This window comes from Oncorhynchus masou, chromosome 8 (genome assembly GCF_036934945.1).
Source record: "Oncorhynchus masou masou isolate Uvic2021 chromosome 8, UVic_Omas_1.1, whole genome shotgun sequence".
Classification (NCBI taxonomy): Eukaryota; Metazoa; Chordata; class Actinopteri; order Salmoniformes; family Salmonidae; genus Oncorhynchus; species Oncorhynchus masou.
Genome location: NC_088219.1, coordinates 24,667,855 through 24,682,431, shown reverse-complemented (window position 1 = coordinate 24,682,431; position 14,577 = coordinate 24,667,855). Strand labels below are relative to the sequence as shown.

At 41.0% G+C, this 14,577-nt stretch overlaps 1 protein-coding gene across 6 annotated transcripts in view; it reads left to right on the top strand.

Moving 5' to 3' along the window:
• Positions 1 to 9,358, top strand: part of LOC135544440 (nuclear pore complex protein Nup214-like) — a 70,022-nt gene extending 60,664 nt beyond the window's left edge. For 3 of the 6 annotated variants that reach the window (XM_064972043.1, XM_064972042.1, XM_064972040.1), the window contains exon 36: positions 579 to 1,396. In XM_064972043.1, coding sequence (XP_064828115.1) covers positions 579 to 624 — 46 coding nt within the window. In that variant the 3' untranslated portion in view covers positions 625 to 1,396. Of the gene's footprint in view, positions 1 to 578; positions 1,397 to 6,574; positions 6,616 to 6,711; positions 6,907 to 7,189 lie in introns of those variants that run through there. The other 3 variants (XR_010456336.1, XM_064972045.1, XM_064972044.1) reach the window with 3 other exon arrangements.
• The last annotated feature ends 5,219 nt before the right edge of the window (positions 9,359 to 14,577 follow it).

Below are 14,577 nucleotides of genomic sequence, written 5' to 3'. Positions count from 1 at the left end.
ACATTTTCATGAGGCAAAGTGTTTTCATGTAGACGGAATTTACAGTACATAACGGCAGCTATATGTAGTTCTTAAGTAAAATTAATTGAATTCCCCCTCTGTCCCATAGAAACTGATGCCACTCTTCATGTAGCTGCATCCTAGTATGACTTAACTACCTGGACATATCTCAAGTGCATCTCATCACTCTTCCTCCTTCTAGTCCCATTCCTACTTTCTTCTCTCCACCTCCCTCAGTTCTCCCCCTCACCCACCTATCTCAACCCTCTCTCTCCTTCTCTGTTCCACCCATCCATTTACGCCTTCATCTTCCCTTTTTAGTGTGCTATGTGTTGATATGTATCGTGTGCCCTCCAGGACTCCCTCCTCATATATGTTGTATGTCCCTGTGTATACAGTACGTACATCCCTCACAGTACTGTCAAGACAGCAGTAGTATTCCTCATAATTATCAGTCAGGGCAAGGCAGGGCCTAGGGGGAAAAGTCCAAACCATCACATAATAAGGTAGCTAACTTTCCAAGCAGAATTTGTTTTTTTTTGTTTTGTTTCTGTCTTCATTGTTTTTTTTTTCTTCAGATCATCTTCTCAAACGTTTGGAGCCGGTCCGGGTTGGAGAAGCTAGTTTTTGTTGACCCCCCCCCCCTCCCCCCCGCCCCCGGGCGAGTGCACCCCTGGTGTGTGTGACCAGCAACACTGCTCTCTGCAATCAAGCTCTGAGTAGACGACACCTAAAGGGAGAAGGGGGAGGAAGGGTGCGCAGGTTGGGGGTGGAAGGAAGGGGGGTTGAGGTGAGACAGTCCAGAATAGTTGTAAAGTAAGTAGACTGATCTTATAGACCATCGTAATAGTCTTACGTCAAGTACATCAGTGGTGACTACCATGTGGAATGTGTATTTGGATGAGTGAATTTACATTTTGTGTGTGTTTTTCAAATCAGAACAGTTGGCTGTAACGCTATAATAGATTTGTTCATCCATATGAACTTTGTTTTCCTCTATAAAATAATTCTGCAGTTCATAATTGAGCCTCGTTCTCACATATTTTGAATCTGGGAAAGTTTTAAACTTTCAATTGAAGTTTTAAGATATCTTATATTCCAAGCTTTAGTAGTTCTGATAAGAATCAAGTTCTTAATGTTTCTCAAAACATGTCTTGTCTCACTAAATGGAGTAGAAAATACCATCCTCCGCAACAATAATTAATAATTTACTGACTCCAGGCAAGACTTCGGCAGGTCCTTGACAGAAGTATCAACTCTTGATTGCGTACAATGAACTGCAATATGAGAAAATATTTTGCTTTTTATAATGCCTACTGCTGGTACCCCCATTCCTATAAATATGTATATTTTATACATGGAAAATGGGAAATAAACTTGGCAATTCTCAAATCTGTATCTAATGTAGTCTCTCTTTTTTTGACAACGCACTGAAGATGAGCACTAATTGATCGCCTTTTGTTGTTTTAATGATGACAGCCTCTGGCTATTTTCCTATTGCCTTTGTGTCTGTTTTACTTATTTTTTATTTAACTAGGCAAGTCAGTTAAGAACAAATTCTTATTTACAAGGACGGCCTACCGTGGCCACATCCTCCCCTATCCCGAACGACACTGGGCCAATTGTGCCCCACCCTATGGGACTCCCGATCATGGCCTGTTGTGATACAGCCCGGGATCAATCAAGGGTCTGTAGTGATGCCTCTAGCACTGCGATGCAGTGCCTTAGACTGCTGCGCCACTCGGGAGTCTGTCTGTCTGCTTATTAAACAGAACATTTCAAAAATGATTAGCTTGTTGTTTAACAATTAGATGTCTTTGGACTAAATACTTTACTGTCTATTGTATCCGTGGGGAAAATTTGTTGCAAATTTGTGGCAGTATCATGTAAATTGATGTATTTAATTGATGTAATTAATTAATCAACCTTGGATTAAGAGTATTTGAATCAGAGAAGAGCTGCTGAAGAGGGTTGTCTCTGGCATTAGCTGGTGAAAAATGAAGTAATTGAATGCAGCATAAGTAAGGTAAGGGAGCTCCAGGCGGGTGGATGTGGAGGAATTCACTGGCCCTTATTAAGTATTAGACATTTGGATGTAAGCCTAAGACATTGCAGGAATGAGTGTATAGTGAAAAGAGGGGTGCTAGTGTTTTGTAGTGGTATCTGGTCTTTGTGGCTGTCACCAGAATGCCATCCATGGTCACCGCAATTGAGAATGTCACCGTCGCTCTGTCCCCTTAACTCTGGCAGGCCTGGCAATGGGGGGGAATGTTGCAAGCCCGGACACTCAAGTGATTGGGGAATGTTGCAGTCACAACATGTGACCTAGAGTCCTAGCTTCCCACTGTAACAGTTGAATTTATCCTCCCCTGTTTGCTAGGATATGATTGGTCACACACACTGTGTTCAGGGCAGATAATATTAGAGATGGATAACAGTCAGTGGTATCAGAGGTAGGCAAGACTAGAGAGAGGGAGTTACATTTGTATTGGACTTATGGATGTTTTCTACCGCTTATCGTTCATACTAATGTACAGTACCAGTCAAGTTTGGAGACACCTACTCATTCCAGGGTTTTGTTTTATTTTTACAATGAACTTTTAACAAGGCACACCTGTTAATTGAAATGCATTCCAGGTGACTACCTCATGAAGCTGGTTGAGAGAATGTCAAGAGTGTGCAAAGCTATCAAGGCAAATGCTGGCTACTTTGAAGAATCTCAAATATATTTTGATTTGTTTAACACTTTTTTGGTTAATATATGTTTCCATGTGTTATTTCATAGTTTTGATATCTTCACTATTATTCTACAAATAGTAAAGATAAAGAAAAACTTTTGAATGAGTAGGTGTGTCTACACTTTTAACTATGTTTTGCTGTTATTGCCCAAGGTGAGGTGTGTGGTGTGTGAAATGTCAGTCGTAGGTATACGTATGTGGAATATCTGATCCATTTCAATATCTCACTTGGCAATTTATTATACACTTTGCTACACGTGCTTCAGCACAGTATCCACCCTCCTTCCCACAATTGACTTGTTTGAACAGATCAAGAACAGTCTACTTTGTGTTGTGGATTTGCTGCTGCTGCGCAATGCTGATACGTACTCCGTGTCCTGTGGTGCTCAACAATGACAACTCCCAGAGTGCAGCACTGCCTTCTCTCTCCTTTTCTCTCCCTCTGTCGTTGCTCTGACAGAGAGCGGGAGAGTATAGCAGTCATACAAGCACCCGTGGGGACAGCAGCTGTTTTTGAGGAATTCAGATAAAAACAACCCCTCGGTCGGTTTCTCTCTCCCTCTTTTTACAGAGGGATGATTGGCATTGTTCACACTCTCGCTGCTTCATCGGTCCAGCCTTTTCTGCTCGCTGGCTTGTCTACAAGCCGGCAGAGTGTGTAATGCAATAAGCCTACTCAGTGTTGGATGCGGAGCTGATTTCTGGGGGGTCAACCTATGTTGATGTACCCAGAGACCTACAGTTAGTCGTAAGCTTACGTACACTTAGGTTGGAGTCATTAGAACTCATTTTTCAATCACTCCACAAATTTCTTGTTAACAAACTATAGTTTTGGCAAGTCTGTTAGGACATCTACTTTGTGCATGACACAAGTAATTTTTCCAACAATTGTTTACAGACCGATTATTTCACTTATAATTCCCTGGATCACAATTCCAGTGGGTCAGAAGTTTACATACACTAAGTTGACTGTGCTTTTAAACAGCTTGGAAAATTCCAGAAAATTATGTCATGGCTTTAGAAGCTTCTGATAGGCTAATTGACATCATTTGAGTCGATTGGAGGTGTACCTGTGGATGTATTTCAAGGCCTACCTTCAAACTCAGTGCCTCTTTGCTTGACATCATTGGAAAATCAAAAGAAATCAGCCAAGACCTCAGAAAAACAATTGTAGACTTCTTCAAGTCTGGTTCATCCTTGGAAGCAATTTCCAAATGCCTGAAGGTACCACGTTCATCTGTACAAACAATAGTACATTTACATTACATTTACATTTAAGTACGCAAGTATACACACCATGGGAACACGCAGCCATCATTCCGCTCAGGAAGGAGATGTGTTCTGTCTCCTAGAGATGAACATAAGTTGGTGTGAAAAGTGTAAATCAATCCAAGAACAACAGCAAAGGACCTTGTGAAGATGCTGGAGGAAACAAGTACAAAGTATCTATATCCACAGTAAAACGAGTCCTGTATCAACATAACCTGAAAGGCCGCTCAGCAATTAAGAAGCCACTGCTCCAAAACCGCCATAAAAAGCCAGACTAAGGTTTGCAACTGCACATGGGGACAAATATCATACCTTTTGGAGAAATGTCCTCTGGTCTGATGAAACAAAAATTAGAATAGATCGTTTGGAGCAAAAAGGGGGAGGCTTGCAAGCTGAAGAACACCATCCCAACCGTGAAATACGGGGGTGGCAGCATCATGTTGTGGTGGTGATTTGCTGCAGGAGGGACTGGTGTACTTCACAAACTAGATAGCATCATGAGGAAGGAAAATTATGTGGATATATGGAAGCAACATCTCAAGACATCAGTCAGGAAGTTTAAGCTTGGTCGCAAATGGGTCTTCCAAATGGACAGTGACCCCAAGCATACTTCCAAAGTTGTGGCAAAATGGCAACAAATGGCAACAAAGTTGAGGTATTGGAGTGGCCATCACAAAGCCCTGACCTCAATCCTAAAAAAAATTTGTGGGCAGAACTGAAAAAGCGTCTGCGAGCAAGGAGGCCTCCAAACCTGACTCAGTTACACTAGCTCTGTCAGAAGGAATGGGACAAAATTCACCCAATTTGTGGAGCTATACCTGAAATGTTTGACTCAAGTAAAACAATTTAAAGGCAACGCTACCAAATACTAATTGAGTGTATTTGAACTTCTGACCCATTGGGAATGTGATGAAAGAAATATAGGCTGAAATAAATCATTCTCTCTACTCTTATTCTGACATTTCACATTCTTAAAATAAAGTGGCGATCCTAAAACAGGAATTGTCAGGAATTGTAAATGTGAGGAATTGTGAAAAACTGAGTTTAAATGTAGTTAGTTAAGGTGTATGTAAACTTCCGACTTCAACTGTATGTAGCTAGCTTTTAGAGGTATGGTACCTGTCCTGTTTTCTCGTCAGATGTATGCCACTTTTATGTTATGGGAAAGTTATTGGCTTTAAGTTGAAGGTTTGGTCGCCTGTTGTCACTGGCTAATAGAGCTTACTTGCTTTTCAACTTGTTCATCCTAGGAGAATTGGATTTGATTGTCTTCAAATCCCCAGTGACTCATTTAGCAACAGAGGCATGGGTGCCAGTGAGGGTAGCGTTTGATAACCTTGGTAAAAATATCCCTTTCTCCCTACCACACAGATTGGACAGGGAGAGAGGTAAACAGATGTTTTAAAGTCTGATTTGGAGAGTGTAGTCAGTAATCACTATGGTCTAGCTTTGTGGCTGGCAGCTTATTTTATTATGTAATGGGACGCAAGCAAGCGAGAGCACACCGGAGACTCCAAATTCAAGATCAGTGAGAGGTTTGCAAATTCGCACATCAAACAGTGATTGCGTTCTTATTGCCTGATATACAGTGGCATTAGAGGTGTAGTTAGATGAGTGTGTGTGTGTGTGTGTGCGCCATCTCCCAGCTGCCCAGTGCTATCCCAACAATACCATGTCATGCCAAGTGCATGTAGCCAATGTTCACTTCACGTGGTCAGAGGTTTAGAAATACTGCTCGCTCTCTCTGTGTGTGTGATAGATAGATAGTTGACCCTACTGTATTGCCTTGTCTGATTGGACAGTAAGGGTGCAGGAATCAGTCTGTGTGCCCTCTAGGGCTTTTACAGTAATTACATGCAGACATTTTGTATTTGATTGCCGTCTGTGTGAGGGCGCGCCAGTGAAATCAGCCATGCGACCCTGACTTTAACATCACATCAGCCAGCCAGTTATCTGATGGAGCCACAATCCACTAACTGAGAAGAGAGGAAATAACCTTCCATATCTTAGGCTGTGTGCTGTCTGTGTTTCTGTGTGGATGTATAGATTTACCTCAGCCGAGATAAGAGTGCCGCAGGCAGACATCGTAACTGAAATGAATCACAATTAGTGTCCACGCTCATCACTGATACCAGAAGAAGGCCGCTATTGTTATTTAAGAGGCTCTCGGTCTTTGCGCTGTTAGCGGAGGCTAGGTATTCATGCCCGGAGTGGAAACACTCTTTACTGTAAAAACAACCTTCTCTCTCTTTATACTCCCGTCTGATAATATAGTCCTCAATGTGTAGGTTTATATATCCATGGGTTTAGACTGCTTGCTGTGAGTTCAGCTGCTGAATGCATCCCATGTGATAACAAAATATTAGCCTTAGCCCACTAGCCCCTTAGCCCACTAATATTAGCCTTAGCCCATTAGCCCCCCTCTTATTTCATCCAATTATTTAACTCATCCCTTGGTTGGTGTCACAGTTAATGGTGCCCCCCACTTTCATTGTTTGGGAATTAGCTTATCAAGTAGGAAATGGTCTTTAAACACAAATAACCTAAAAAGAAGTTGTTTCTTTCAGATGATCCAGTGAGGTCCCCTAATCCAGGAGGAAACTAAATGGTGTGTTTTCAAGTTGAGAACAAACCTGCTACAGTTAATAATGGAGGCCTGTGCAGACATGCTGTGTCTAACACTGATGTTTCTGTGCTTTTACAGACCAAGATGGCCAGGACTACAATAAAGAATCTACGCTGTTTTAATTTTGGAGGGAGGGAGATCTGTTATTTTGGCCCACAATATGTTTATTATGTAAGCTTGGTCTACAGTATCCATAAAGAAATTATATATATATATATTATATATATTATATTTTTCAACACAGGAAAAGAGCCTAATTAAACTCAAACTTGATGTTTGTGGCAGTCATGCTTTACTGTACCTTTACAATATTGCGAGGGATTATGCTGAAAAACACTAGCCTGACACCTCACACAAAATTTTTCCGCTGTTCTGTCGTTCACTACATACTTTAGTCTAAGACTGCCATCATTGAAGTTGTTTGTGGTGACAAGGCGTTGTACAAGAAGTAATCAGCAATTGTATTGACTCTAACCAATCAGAGTATGAAAGCCAATGACGAACTTTCAAACCACCGCTTTACTCACGTGTGTTCTGGCTCTGGCCCAACCCATAGGTTTCTGGACCAATCAGACGGCCCCAAATGTGTTCCTATTCGGTGAAGGAAGTACTCAGATGCAGACACATTGTAGAGAAGAAACTAACGTCCGTGGGCATATGGTGTAGTGTTTGACCTGAACAAGGAGTGTGGGTAGCCAGGCAAGAAATACACTGGACCCTTGCAGTTTTCAGAAACAGTAGCGCATTATTGACCTTACCAGGACACCATAATAGGAGTTTATCCAAAAATAGCAGAGTTGTGATTAAATTCCCTTCACATGAACAAATATTTACAGCCTGATTTTTAAATTAGCAACAACAAAAAAATCCAGTTTTTGCTTTGTCATTATGGGGTATTGTGTGTAGGTAGATTGATGAGAAAAAAATAACAAAGTAATCAATTTTAGAATAAGAATGTAACCTACCAAAATGTGGAACAAGTCTAGGGGTCTGAATACTTTCTGAAGGCACAATATACATATTGATATTAAAATCAATAGTGGTGGTTGAGAAATTAGTCTCATAAAATTCCAGCGCAATGAATATTTAATATTTCATGTCAAACCTTGCTTGTTGAAGATATTCACACCTCACGGTCTGAAATGTTGCATAAGAACCACAACAATATGAATACATCTCATTTGAGTTTAATTCCTTCTCAAAGCTTCCCTTCCTGTTCCAGCAAATCTATAGCAGAATTATTAACTGTATCACTATAGAGGCAGATCTTTAACTGCTTCTGGTGATCATTCATTCTTTACCATTAGAAAAATAGGGTCCAATTTATTCACAAGTCTTGCCTGTCGATCAGCTGCCTTGTTTTAGCATGGGAATAGTAGGGAACATGTTCGTGACCAGGCAACACCGGTTGTTGTGGATATTGTAAGGTGTTACACATGAAATGGGCATGTGGAATTTGAAGTGCACGCCGATTAGACCCACACTTGGAGTGCAGTAAAAATGTCTTGTTGGTGTGCACTGTATCATGGCCTGGAGAAATGTAATCTATGTTCAATGTGCAGAACGTTTTATTAATATGCTGGTACTATTGCAAGGCACATGCAACTGGATGCGAACGTGCACTCTACACAACTCATTCTGACCATGGAAAGTATATTGTTTCAATGGGGCACTCCTCGTTCTGTCACACACAGATGCCAGTCGGCAGTGGTGCCCCCCCCCACCACCTTTCTTAATCCTGTCATTCTTTACCTTGGTCCCCATTGCATGTAATCCCTGTTGGATGATAAACTGTGGGGGATTGGAAGATCTGGGTGAAATGAGAGGAAGCGGCCACATGTTTTATTAATGGCAGTGTGTGGGTGCAGGACTGACAGTGTCAGCTTAATACTCTGACAGGAGAAGATCCCTTGCACAAGCCTATTTTCCTCAGTAATCTGTAAGGAAGCGTTGGTGAATTTGAAAGCAGTGTTGAAGCAACTGATCTCAGATGCAACCTCTCATAAATAAATTGCATTGGTTATGTATATTATGCTTCAAAATGACTGTGTTTTGTATTGGTTGTAACAGTAAGTCTTGCAAATTATGCTGAGTGAATTGAATTCTGCATGGATCCGATTTCAAAAGGCGTTGTGATTTATTTGACACAGTATTGTAGTATCATTAGTCAAGCTGGCCTTTTACCACATCTACTTTTTCTCTGTTACCCATGCCGTTTCCCCCAGCTGCACTCTGTCAACTCTAATCTGCCCACGAAGCCTCGATCAATCTGTTACATAATGTAGACATGAAGGTCACATCCAGGTTTTCTACACAGATCTATCTTTTTCCAAGGAACTGTTTTTGCACCCATTACACAGCATGTCATTCATTTTACCACCATTGCAACAAAGCTTAAATAATTAAAGTTGTTAACAGGTATAAAACACCTGATTCTCTCACTGGCAGCTGTTGACATAGACTGTTAGCTGTTGCTAAGGTGTTAGACTGACCAGGTGAATCCAGTTGAAAGCTATTATCCCAGTGGTGGAAAAAGTACGCAAGTGTAAAAGGAAAGATACTTTACATATTCTCATTCACGCCTTTAGATTGGTGTGTATTAGGTAGTTGTTGGGGGTTGTTATATTACTTGTTAGATATTACTGCACGGTCGGAACTTGGCGCACAAGCATTTCGCTACACTCGCATTAACATCTGCTAACCATGTGTATGTGACAAATACAATTTGATTTGATCATACAAACTGACTCAAGTGAAAGTCACCCAGTAAAATACTGCTGGAGTACTTGTCTAAATGTGTTTGGTTGTAAATATAAGTATCAAAAGTAAATGTAATTGCTAAAATATACTTCAGTATCAAAAGTAAAAGTATAAATCCTTTCAAATTTCTTATTATGGAACACTGGTCACTTGTATAATGTACATACTGTTACATACAGTACTTACCTATTTCATATGTGTATATACTGTATTCTAGATAAGACCATCCTATTCAACTATTGCTGTACATATGCTATTCTATCCTTTTGTATTATTCATACAGTGCCTTGCGAAAGTATTCGGCCCCCTTGAACTTTGCGACCTTTTGCCACATTTCAGGCTTCAAACATAAAGATATAAAACTATTTTTTTGTGAAGAATCAACAACAAGTGGGACACAATCATGAAGTGGAACGACATTTATTGGATATTTCAAACTTTTTTAACAAATCAAAAAATGAAAAATTGGGGGTGCAAAATTTCTAAACATTTCTAAATCTGTTTTTGCTTTGTCATTATGGGGTATTGTGTGTAGATTGATGAGGGGGGAAAAAACGATTTAATCAATTTTAGAATCAGGCTGTAACGTAACAAAATGTGGGGGGGAAATCAAGGGGTCTGAATGCACTGTATGTTGGTGTTTCATTTATTTTGGCAGTTACATGTTTTAAAATTCAATATTGGTCCACAAAATATCAAAGGGATGCAAAAGGAACCTATTTCGTGGAAGGACCCTCCAATTGAAAAAACTACCCCCGGTTTAACTAGACACTAATGACTACATCAATTAATGTATACATACAATCAGGTCAATAAATATTGGTACCCTTGATAATGATAAGCAAAAAAAGACTGTTTAAAAATAAATAATACAAATTCTGAGCTATATTGTATGCTAAAAATGTATACAATTTATATTATTTTATACTAACACAATTACTCAGATAAATAGTTTTTGTTTAACAAGTAATACAAAAATAAGATAGGGGTCAAAATTATTGGCACCCCTGTTTTCAATATTCTAACACCCTCCCTTTGTGAGGACATTGACACCGAGACGTTTTCTAAAATGTTTTTTGAGATTGGAGAACATGTTTGGATGCACAGCACTTGAGAAACACTGGATCTGTGTACACCACTGTGAGACTTTGATTCTAGTTGCCAGTGTGTTATGTTACAAACCTGTGTTTTGTTTGTTTGTGTTTGTACCTCAGGGTGTATTTCTGTAGGTTAGCACTATGATTCTTAGACATACACTATGAGTTTGAACATGCATTCTTTGTCCCTATGGGAATCTGCGCTGCATACACACACAGTATATCTCTCTGTTGTCATTTCCCCTGTGTGTCTGTCTAGTTAGCCACATCTATTCCTTTCTGTCTGTCATGTGACGCGCATCCCCACTCCACTCCCAGTGGAATGGCCACAGCCAGCATCCAACATTTGATTGGTGCCTCCCAGAGCGGACCGTTCCATCCCAGCGCTCCTCTCTCTCTCCATGGGGGACACAGGGTGCACTTTTGATTGACACACGTATGAGTCCATGTTCCGTGCCACTAGTCATGCCCCACACCACGCTGGCAGCACTGTGACAGTTAGGCAGAGAGCCCAGTAGTTGCAAGTCCAAGGGGAGAGGGACTTACAGACAATGCATAGGTGGGGAGATCGCAGCTATTTGTCTTGCTTAATGTCTGGCTGCCTTTACTTCCACTTTACCGTGATAATTTAGCATTTTAGAGTCAATAGCGCCTCCAAATTGTCTACCGACTTGTTTATATACGTAGACATTCTTATTGTCTACTGGGGGAACAAATGGTTGTACGATCAGAGCAGTGAATATTTTCATTCATACAGTAGGAGAAAGGAATGGCTATTCCCAGAAAGGGAGAGACCCGGAGTTGGGCGGAAAAAAAGATCTGTGAGATGGAAAGAAGGGATGAAAAGGAAGAGAGAGAACAGGGTAGAGCGATGGAGTGACTGTCTCCCTCCCTTAAAGGTTGTTTACAGCTGGGCCAGTGGGGGAGTTGATATTCTGCTCACCGCAGCAGACGGTACAGCACACTCCACCCCTGCTTCAAAAGCACCAGCCAGTCAGTCGCATGGACTTGGCTTCAATCAAAAAAGATCCATCATTACTGTTTCAGTTATTTACTTTATCACCCAGAGAGGAAATGATTGAATCCACACAACCATGGGCTGTCAATCATTCACTACTAATGGCTAAAAGAAGGTAGTTGATAAAGAGAGAAAGGAGCTGCCATTGAATGAAATGACTGATTATCCTGCCCTGATTGAATCCATTGAGGTTCACACACCATACTATATAGTACATGCCTTTATATCACTTGTGCTGTGTAGTTATATTAAAGCAGTGGAGAAATATGCACATGTCAATTAAACATGTATAACATAAGCTATTCTATACAAATTAATTCATAATTTATAAACACACGACTTTAGCAAAACTATAGAGCCCCCAATCTTCAGAAGACATACTTTTGGAATGTCTGAGAACTAGCTGACGGTGTGGTGGCTGTGATTCTATTTGCCTGCCCTTTCATACAGTTTGTCAAGATATCTCAGAGGAGCAGCCTTGGGATCCAATCTAAATGTCACCTCTCCCTCTAATACCATAAGCCCCAAGGCTGGTCTGCTTGATGTGATATTTCAATCAGTCTGGACTGCTGGTTGCTCCTTGATGGAGGCTTGGCAGACATACTCTCTAACACATGTGCACACACATGAGGAAGGTTCAGATCAATCAAGTAAGCTTTTCCATGTTGGTTTCTGATCTCATTCTGGTCATTTTAACAGAGGCATTGGTCTTGAAGTCTAGTCACAAAATCATCACTATCAACCCAAGATGGGTGATGTCTTTTAAGATTTCTCTCCCTCCAACTGACACATAGATGTATAAAATGTAAAGATATTTCCTCTAGGCATAATAAGGATTCAAATGTATCCAGGACAACTCTAAAGACTACTCTATAGTGCCACAAATACACATCTGTTTTATTCTTCTGGATGTAGCAGCAGTTCTTGTCCCCCCACTTAAAGAAAGTGCTGTAGAGGTGGTGTAATGGAGGTTTCGGGTCATAGCACAGGCTTGTCGCTGTCATGGCTTTGGATGTTGATGATGATGTCAGAGGTTATCATCACCACTGTGTTCCCATCTCTGTGCTTACACATCTCTCTTCCCAGATTATACTGCTCTCTATCAATCTCTCTCTCTATATTTATCTTTGTATCTATCCCTCAGGTTTATCCTTGTCTCTCTCTCCTCTGTCGCTTTCTCTCTCTCACTCTGTGTCTGTCTCTCTGTACAGTAGTGGTGTTTTTAAGAGGTATTTCACAGCCCATGCACATCAGTTCATTGATTTATTGCTCCCCTGTGGCAGAGGCACTCACCAGGCCCAATGCCCGAGCAGCATCATTAATAACCTGCCAATCCCCTCTTTCCCTTTTCTCTCTCTCTTGCTCTCTCACACTCTCTCCTTGACCATCTCTCCCTTGCTCATCCTCCCCTATTCTATCACTCCCCCCCCCTCTTGTTTGTACAAGGCTTACATCATCAGAACTGAGGAGATCAAAATAAGTAATGTTCAGCAATGTGTGTCCTATGTACAGCAAGGTGTCCAACCCCTGGCCATAAGGGGCCCTGATGCATACACGGTTCTTTCCCTTGACACTATAAGTAAATTAATCATTGAGGTGTCTACACACCTGGGGGGTATGCGACGAAGCAAGCTAGATCATCTCAAGTTTTCTAAAGATTCAGGTAGCTTCCCATTCCAGCTAAGGCTTTATCCGTACAATGGCGGTGGATATTGCTCTCCTCCTGCAGCTAACTAACAGGCTTGCAACTGCATGTGCATGTCGCACGTGGCTATCCAAACGCCAAACTCTTCATTGAGACAATGCTACAACATCAATCGATGGGCAATTCAGTGCCATGTTTTTATTTGTGCCGAAATCAAAATGAAAGACAAATTATGTTGCAAATTCAGCAGGCTGTGGTGTGAAATAGGCTTTTAGAAGTGCCATCTTTAGTTTATTACTTTGGTGTGTTTGGGTGTGGTTATCAATGCACAAGCACCTTTTTTCTACTCCTATCGATTTAAAATAATTGTATTAAGTCATACAAAAGTTTTACTGTGCATGAAGTTTCAAATGCATTTGCCATTACTGAATGTGTAATGTAATAGGTATTTTAACATTATATTTTAGCACACACATACATTTAATAATAAAATATTTAATCAGTTGTCGTCCTCAAATGAAGTGGATGATGATGCAGTCTTTGCGAGAGGGAGGTAATCTGATTTCATTGGTCCTCAACTCGGAGCTCAGACACTTCATCAGAATAAATAGAGTTAGTCCTGAGTTATCCTGCCCCGGGGCAGGTTAGATCTGAATGATTCGTTGCCATAGCAATTTGCCTGGCTAAAAGGTGAGCCACTTTCGTGGTACCGGTTATTCCAAGTTGATCTCTGAGTTGACCAACGTTACCTTACTAACTCCTCAAACTACATTCGTGGTGTTGGGCTCTGATTTTACTCTGAATCGGCAGTTTAGAGGAGGAGACAAAATAAACAGCACACACGTGATATGTGGTCCTTGTATCCTTGCATAGACACCCACTTAGTCAGGGTGGCGCAACATTAAATCAAAATACAAATAACATTTTATTTGTCACATGCGAATACTGTGAAATGCTTAAGAATTTGTTCTTAAATGACTTGCCTAGTTAAATAAAGGTTAAATAAATAAAACATAATAATTCACGACTGTCTTTGTGTGTTTGGACCATGATAGTTTGTTGGTGATGTGGAAACTCTCGGCCCACTCCACTACAGCCCCGTCGATGTTAATGGGGACCTGTTTGGCCCGCCTTTTCCTGTAGTTCACGATCAGCTCCTTTGTCTTCTCTTGTCAGCGTGGCAGATATAATGTTGCCTTACCACCTGGGGGGCGGCCCGTCAGGAAGTTCAGGATCCAGTTACAGAGGGAGGTGTTTAATCCCAAGGTCCTTAGTTTAGTAATGAGCTTTGTGGGCACTATGGTGTTGAACGCTGAACTGTTGTCAATTAACAGCATTCTCACATAGGTGTTCCTTTTGTCCAGGTGGTAAAGGAGTGCGATTGAGATTGCGTCATCTGTTGGGGTGGTATGCAAATTGGAGTG